The following is a 7,904-nucleotide window of genomic DNA, read 5'->3' as shown; positions in this document are numbered from 1 at the left end:
AGTGATGTTGTATCCTGTGGGAATATACTAATACATGGCAATTACTGGATTTATATAGCATCTATTCTTCAGAGAAATCAAAATATTATAATCTGCCAGTGCCTCCATTTCCTGCATATGCACAATAAATATTCAGTTGCCTTCCCCCAGATCACAGATATGCTGAAATGACTCTAACATTTATCACACAAATTTTTGTTCATTGTTCTTCATTGGGTTCATCACTAAGGAGGTACTAGATTAATCACAGCATCCTCTGCATTATGAAAAACTTTCTGTGGACATTTTTGTGGCTTGTTGAAGTAGTATTATCACTTACATTGCTGCCAAAGTCCTTCCCTGTTCAGACCACTGCTATCTACTTAGCGATCCTTTTTAGAGCCTGAAGAACTTAGAGGGAGATTTGAATCTGTTTACATTAGTAGGCAAAGGTGAAGAAAAGGGAGATGAAAGCTCTGAAAAACTAGGGCTAGACTTTGAATTTGAGAAAGTCATCCCACCCGAGCACTGCAGCTGTGTAATTAACCCAGAAATATCTATTCCAAACCCCCAGCTACAGCGCCCCATCCCACCCCACTCATCCATTGTTTCCCTCTCCCTCCAGTTCCAAGAATGTCACAGGGATATTTTCTGAAGTCTTAAACAAAGGAAACACAAATATTTAGCTGTTCTAGACACCGAAAGGCAGAAAGTAAAACGTTGAGTAGAAGCAGCAGGCTATTCAAACCTCTGGTGGGAGTTTTTGAGTTACCCTCTAGTTTGCTGGGTACAATTCTTGACTCATAACATCATCGAATCGTGGCCTTTAGAAATCACCTAGTTTAAGCTTTGATTTAAAAACGAAGCAAACAAGTCCGAGGAAGCGAAGTAACCTGATATGTCCTCCAGTCAGATTTTCACTTACTCTTCTTACATCATTTACCCAAGCCCTGAACGTGAAATGCGTGAAAACGGTCAAAACGCAGTCGCAGAGACCTTGGAAGAGACTAACGCTCGCGTCACCGCCAGAGGCCCTGAGCCCACCTGACCCCGCCGCCCGCCTCTCCCACCGCGCCCCTCCCACCGCGCCGCCCTCCGCGCGACCCCCTCCCACCCGCCTCGGCGCCTGGGGGTGGGGCTCGGCGGCCTGAACCCGCCCCCTCAGGTCCCACCCCTTTCCGTGCCAGCCTATTAGAGAGGCCGTCGCTCTGCTGCGCTGGCCAATGGGGGGAGCTAACGCAGCGTGACCCTCCCCTCGCGCGCCTACGTCGGGGTTAAGTGGCTGTCGCCTGACCCGGCTCTTGCCCTGTTTCCACCGCAACCATGTGGCGCTGCTGCGGGCTGCTGAGGCTGACCGGCGGGTGAGCAAGTGGGGTCCAGGAGGAAGGATTGGAGATGCCAGAGCGGAGCGGCAGGAGAGGACGGGGAGGGTCCTAGCTAATACACGCGGGCGCACAGGCCGCTGTCGCAGCCGGGAGGGAAGCCCAGGTCCTCCGTTCACTAGTCTAAGGCCCCTTACCCCCCAGCTCCCTGGGCCTTAGCCCTGAGGACCTCTGCAGTGACGCTGGGCAAGGAATTCTTTGGTTCCTTGTTGAGGCAGAGCTGCCTCCCCGAAGTGGGCTGTGCAGCACAACCCTTTGCTTCCTTGCTCTTCCTTGGCTGCGTTGAAAGGAAGGGATTTCCTGGCTCAGTTTTCAGTGTTTGGTATGGTTTTGCTGGAAAAGCCTATGGGGGCAAATGGGGAAAAACTCCGAGGAGCAATACTTGGCTTTTTCCTTTTGTACTTTCTTGTAAACTAGTACATATATGAATAATATTACTGCCAGATCCAAACACGCTGTAACGGTGTTGACATCCCCAATGTTTCATCACTCAGGGATTCATAACGTGGGCTAACAACAGTACTAAACTGAACAGAACCCATAGTTAAAGCGGGTTTTGCGGACTGGCCAGAAAACCAAACAATTATTTATCAATTTTTTAAATAAGTAAAATGTTCTGTTTGTTTACACACTTAAAGGGCATGACATTCATTCACGGTAGAAATCTAAATTAATTTCTTCTCCATAAATCTGGTTGCTAAAAAAAGTTCAATTCTGGGAGTCTATAATTTCATTAAGAACATAGCAGATTGGGTAAATATGGAAGCATAAAGTCCCTTAAGGACTCTTTCATAACAAAAAATGAAATGGGAGCCAACATAATAAAGAGAATCATAAACTGCCATGGGTTTTTATTACACACATCAGTAATACGCTTCACTTCAAAAGGCCCAGACATCCACCACTCAGGGCCACCCACTGTGGGGATCACTTGAGGTCCAAGAAGAGGAAATGGGGTCAGGAAAACTTAATCTGCTCCCATGGGTATGAACCCATTTGTAAATATTATTTTTGAACATGACAAAGTAGGTCAGGGTATAGACTCACTTGTGAAAGGAGTCTTCAAAGTTCCTATGTAGGTATGGCCAGACTGAATCAGGGTGGGCCTTAATTCCTACTCTCTGAGATGAGAGGAAATTTGGATGCATTCAGAGAAGTCAGAAGTCAGAGAAAGCCACAGGATAGAAGCCAGAGAGGAGAAAAAGATTGCCATGTGGTGGAGATTTGCCATTACCAGACTGCTACTGACCCTGGAAGAAAACATGACCTTGCCAGTGCCTTCCTTGCTTTTGAACCTCCAGCCTACCAAACCACAAGCCAATATATTCCTTTTGTTAAGGCAATCAATATGTGGTATTTTCATGGCAGTTCTGCTAAACTAAGACACAGTCCATTCATTTTTGTTGCCAATTTTATTTTATTAACTGAATACTCCACAATTTAGCCATTCTTCTGCAGGACATCTGAGTTTGTTGAGTTTAGGGCTATTAGGGACAGGACCAACGTTCTGGTACATGTGTGCTGGCATACAAGTACAAGTTTCTTGAGCGTGTGTGTATGTAGAAGTGGAATTGATAGTCTTCAATTTTTCTAATAATGCCAAATGCTTTTCCAAAGTGGTTGTTCCAGTTTGTGCTCCCACTAGCAATGTTCGAAGTTCTTGGTGATTCTTAATGTATTAGGCTTTTAAATTTTCACCAGTTTGGTGAAAATTTGGTAGGTATGTAATGGTGTTTTACTGTAGTTTGAGTTTATCACTTTGTTGTGGAAGACCTGTGAGAATATTATGATAGGAAGTAGCCATTTTGACATGAGAGCTCTTTTTTATGCAATTAAGGGTAAATCTTGTTGGGAAATTTGTATTGTAATTGCATTATGATATTTTGTAAACATGTACAAATAAAAGCGTTTCAGTATTTAGTTATTGATATTATGGAACTTTAGCTGAGTTGAAATAAAAGGTGGTTAAAATTTAAAGAAATTTACAGGGAATTATTTTTCCGGAATGTGTAAAGCATAAATTTTAAATATTCTTTGAATTAATTATCTTTATCTTATGACAGTTTTTTCATGATGTTGCTGAATTCTGTTACCCAATTTAATTTAGATTACTTTTCTTAAATATAAATATAGCTGTGTAAACCAGAAAATATGGAGGCAGAAGAGTAATACGGCTTGTGAGAGGGCTCTACAATATAAAATAGGAGAAAAAATCCACGGATTCACTATAAACCAGGTACTGATCCATTTTGATATGCAATTCATATGTCAAGGTTTGTAACAGAGATGCAACTTCTGCTGGAATGTGAGTTCCTTCAGGGCCAGTTAAATATATAGCAGGTGCTCAACTGAACCAATTTTAAATTAAATGATTTCCTGATTCTTAAATAAGTGTAGATCCGCAGTCCCTTACCGGAACTCCTTGAAGCCTGACATCCTTTGGTATTCAGAATTTTTCAAGTTTGTTAGAGTAGCACTTTCAGCAGGTTCTGGGATAACTCTTCAAACACACTGATTTTTCTGCAACCAAAAATATGATGTTCACCCTGAGTGTAATAAATAATACATACTTCAATTTGTTCAGGTTAGGTTTTGCTCCTAAATGAGTTTGCTTCAAACCTAAGTGCAAACTTTGTTTTCTAAGCCATGGGGTCTCAGAATTACGTATAAGGGATTGCAGACCTAAATTTACTTCGATTTATGTTACAATAGATTTCACTTAGTTATTTAGTTCTTGTTTTTGTTTGTTGATTGCCTTTGTTATTTGCTTAAACAATCACATTGCTTTTGTGTATATGTGCTGTTTTGTTTTGTTTTACATTTTTTTTATTAAAGAGATTTTGAGTTTATGAAACAACCATGCATAAAATACAGGATTCTTATACATCACCCCAACATCTTGCATTGGTGTGGAACTTTTGTTTTTATTGAAGACTGCACTTTTAAAAAAAATAATTGTACTATTTTTTTTATAGCAGTAATCTTTGTTAACATTCATGAACAATTATTAAAAATATAATAGTTCTGTAGTATTTTTTCCCATATACCACCCTATTACTACCACCTTGCATTAGTGTTTTACATTTGTTATAATTCATGAAAGAGCATTCTTGTACTGTTAACTATATTCCACTGTCTACAGTAGGGTTTGCTGTGTTGTACAGTCCCATGTTTTATCTTCTAATTTTTTGCTAGTAATGTATGCATCCTAAAGTTTCCTTTTTAAACCATATTCACCTATACAATTCAGTGTTGTTGTTTACATTCAGAATAATGTGAAAATATGTAAATTGAAATATTTGGCTTTGTGCTATGCTTGATGTCATAGGAAATAGTAAAACAATTTACAATCTAGGAAGGCACATATGCAACTGGAATACAAAGAATAGCATAATTAATGTCACAGCAGAAGCACCAAATGCCAGGGGAAGATAAAAAAGGGAGCGTGAACTGCTATTGGGTATTGGTGTAGGGAAGAGTTCATAGGGAAAATGGCATTTAAGTGCAAAAGAGAAAGCAAGATTGTTGACGGGAATTGTAAGCAGAGAGTGTATCACAAGCAAGCAGTGAGTAATGTAGAGAGTTCAAGGCAAGGTCCAGGAATGGAAGTCATTTGGTGTGACTGAAGCATGGGTTCATGGTTCATGAAAGTAAGGTCAGAGCATTTATGGAGTTCCTGTGATAGGTTGAAGTATGTCCACCAAAACACATACGTTCTTAATCTCAGTCCATGTCCCTGTGGGTGTGAACCCATTGTGATAAGACCTTTTGAAGATGGTATTTTTCTTTAAGGTGTAGCCACTTAAATCAGGGTGGGCCTTAATCTGGGTTTTACTGGATGCCTTATAAAGAGAACTTAGAAATCATAAAAGTCAGAATGGAGAGGACATTGCCATGCACTGAGAGGCAGAAATACAAACCAAGGAACCCCAAAGATTGCTGGCAGCCAATACTAGAAGACTGGCGATTTTCAGGAGAAAGCAAGCCTTGCCAGTATTTTGATTTTGGATTTCTTCTAGCCTCAAAACCATGAATCAATAATTTCCCGTTGTTTAGTTGTTTAACCCAACCCATTGTGTGGTATTTGTCATAGCAGTCTGGCAAACTAAGACAACCTCTTAAAGGCCATGCAAAGATATTTGGATGTATAATAGAAGTTAGTGGTAATATGAATCAAAGTGGTAGATTCTTTTCCTTTATTCTTCCAGCTTTATAAAAATGTATTTTATTATAAAACGATGATTCTTTGAGATACATATACTATGAAAGCAGTTATTAGGCAGGCATTTCAGTGCCTCTATTAATTTAAAATACTTTGATCACCTCTTAACCAAAGTAATAGCCATACATTATGCAGGCATTACTACTTAGCATACCACTTTAAGCATGCCATATGTGTGGCAGGGGCCTCAACCAGTCTCAAAAGTCCTGAGTTCTAATCTCAAGTCTGCCAGTAACTTGCTGTATAAGTTTGAACAAGTTATTGTTACCACATCTTAAAAAATGGAAATAATAAATTGTGTGGTTATCACAATGATATAATGTTGTAATTGAAGGAAAGATGACCAGCTGACATAGTTAGAGATTTAAAAAAATAAAAATTATATAAGACCAGAGAATCTGAAAGCTTACACAGATGCTTATATAAAGTAAGAGATAACCATCCCAGGAAATGAGATTTCATTCATTTTTATTGGGGATTGTCTCAAGTTTGCCAGGGCTGCTATGACAGAATGAGTTGGCTCAAACAACAAGAATTTCTTGGCTCACAGTTTGGAGGCTGTAAGTACAAAATCAAAATGTCAGCAAGACCATTCGTGCTTTCTCCTGGAGAGGGTGGCATTCTGGATGGCAGTCCTCCTTCACATGGTGATGCCCTTGGTTTCCTTCTGTGGCTTTCTGAGTTCCTCTGTCAATACAAATTAGCACCCATCTTGATTCTGTTTCACCACACTAAAATAGGATCTTCAAAGATCCTTTTCACAAATGAGCCCACACTGACACACCTTAACTTATGCAAATACATCATTGACAAAAGAGTTCATACCCACGGGAATGGGGATTAAGACTTGGACATGTCTTTTGTGGCGAACATGATTCAGTCCCCAACAGGTATCTTTATACCCTCCAGTGCTCTGTGCAGAGGTTCTTGCTTTATGCATGCTGTTCGGCCCACTAGGATGAAGTAACTGGTAATAGCTTTAGCTTACCATTGAGAGTACATCATAAACCAGATATGCATAAAAGGAAGGTATGTGTAGCAAGCATTCCAAAAGAGAGAGCTCTTTTATTAGGAAGCAGTATAGTATCATGGAAAGTACAGCCGTCCTGGCTCTTTGTGACCTGGAGCAGATTTTCACCTCTTTGAGTCTCAGGTTTTTCCATCTGTAAATGGATATGGCAGTGTCTACCTCACAGCGATATATGCAAAATGCTTAGAAAATATTTAGCAAATAATAATTATTTTTAAAAAAAAGGTAATTATCACTTTTAAGCCTTAATTTCCTTATGTATAAGATAAGGGTTTTGGACAAGATGGTTTCTTATGTACATTTCAGCACTAAAATGCTGGGTTCTCAGTACAGTTTAATTTATGACAAGCAGACCAGTTGTCTCTATTTAAAATAACCATTTTGAATGCCATTTTTCTTCTTCCAGGTAACACCTATTCCTGAACTATTCCTTACTGCAGTGAAACTCAGTCATGACAACACAGGTGCTAAATATTTGCATCTGGCAAGAGAAGATACAAATAATTTGTTTAGGTATGGGTGCATTGTACAAAAGTGTTCTTAAAGTGTTTATATTTAATCTATCTATTTAAAATAATGACATTAAGTATTTAAAAATAATATCTCAGTGATATTTTGCTTTCATTGACTGAGTATCCTGAAAATATAAAGAAAAGATTACATGATCTCAGCTTACATATATCCTTAGTTATATATATATATATGTATGAAAATTTTACAGTCTAAATCACTGATTTTATACATATGGTCAAAGCATTTTGTTGAAAGATTGTGCCATTAAGATGATTAATTCTAATAATCTGAGATAATTTTATGTTTATGAACTATATTAGGCAGTATTAAAGTTACCTTTTTCCCATTTTGTTTATCATTTGTTTTCCTTTGTCACAGTGTACAGTTTCGTACTACTCCAATGGATAGTACTGGCGTTCCTCATATTCTTGAACATACAGTTCTTTGTGGTTCTCAGAAATATCCATGCAGAGATCCTTTCTTCAAAATGCTAAATAGGTCATTATCTACTTTTATGAATGCCTTCACAGGTAAGATTAATGTCCTGAACCAAAATTACTATTGAATTTGCACGACAGACCTACTTGAATTCAGTCAGTTTCTAAGAAGAAAGAAGATAGTTGGCACCAGGGAGACTAGAATACATTTACCAATCTCTCTAGATGAAAGATGTTAGAAATTTAATCCTTTAGAAAAGCCAGGTGGTGGTCAGATTATAAACACCAAAGTTTCAAGAAATGGTCTGTGATTTTTTCCTGGAAAAGTTCGAACAATTTTC

At 38.8% G+C, this 7,904-nt stretch overlaps 1 protein-coding gene across 3 annotated transcripts in view; it reads left to right on the top strand.

Annotated features, from left to right (window-relative positions):
* The first annotated feature begins 1,197 nt into the window (after positions 1 to 1,197).
* PITRM1 (pitrilysin metallopeptidase 1) overlaps positions 1,198 to 7,904 on the top strand; it is a 53,717-nt gene continuing 47,010 nt past the window's right edge. For 2 of the 3 annotated variants that reach the window (XR_011648918.1, XM_004476100.3), the window contains exons 1-4: positions 1,198 to 1,340; positions 3,495 to 3,597; positions 7,020 to 7,126; positions 7,505 to 7,656. Coding sequence is in view for 2 of the 3 variants with exons in the window: in XM_004476100.3 (XP_004476157.3) it covers positions 1,303 to 1,340; positions 3,495 to 3,597; positions 7,020 to 7,126; positions 7,505 to 7,656 (400 nt within the window). In the remaining variant the exon portion in view is untranslated. The remainder of the gene's footprint in view (positions 1,341 to 3,494; positions 3,598 to 7,019; positions 7,127 to 7,504; positions 7,657 to 7,904) is intronic. The other variant, XM_058297668.2, reaches the window with a different exon arrangement.

The sequence above is a fragment of the Dasypus novemcinctus genome, chromosome 5 (assembly GCF_030445035.2).
Source record: "Dasypus novemcinctus isolate mDasNov1 chromosome 5, mDasNov1.1.hap2, whole genome shotgun sequence".
NCBI classification, from domain to species: Eukaryota; Metazoa; Chordata; class Mammalia; order Cingulata; family Dasypodidae; genus Dasypus; species Dasypus novemcinctus.
The sequence above is the reverse complement of the archived record's forward strand: the minus strand, read 5'-3'. Positions and strand labels throughout refer to the sequence as shown.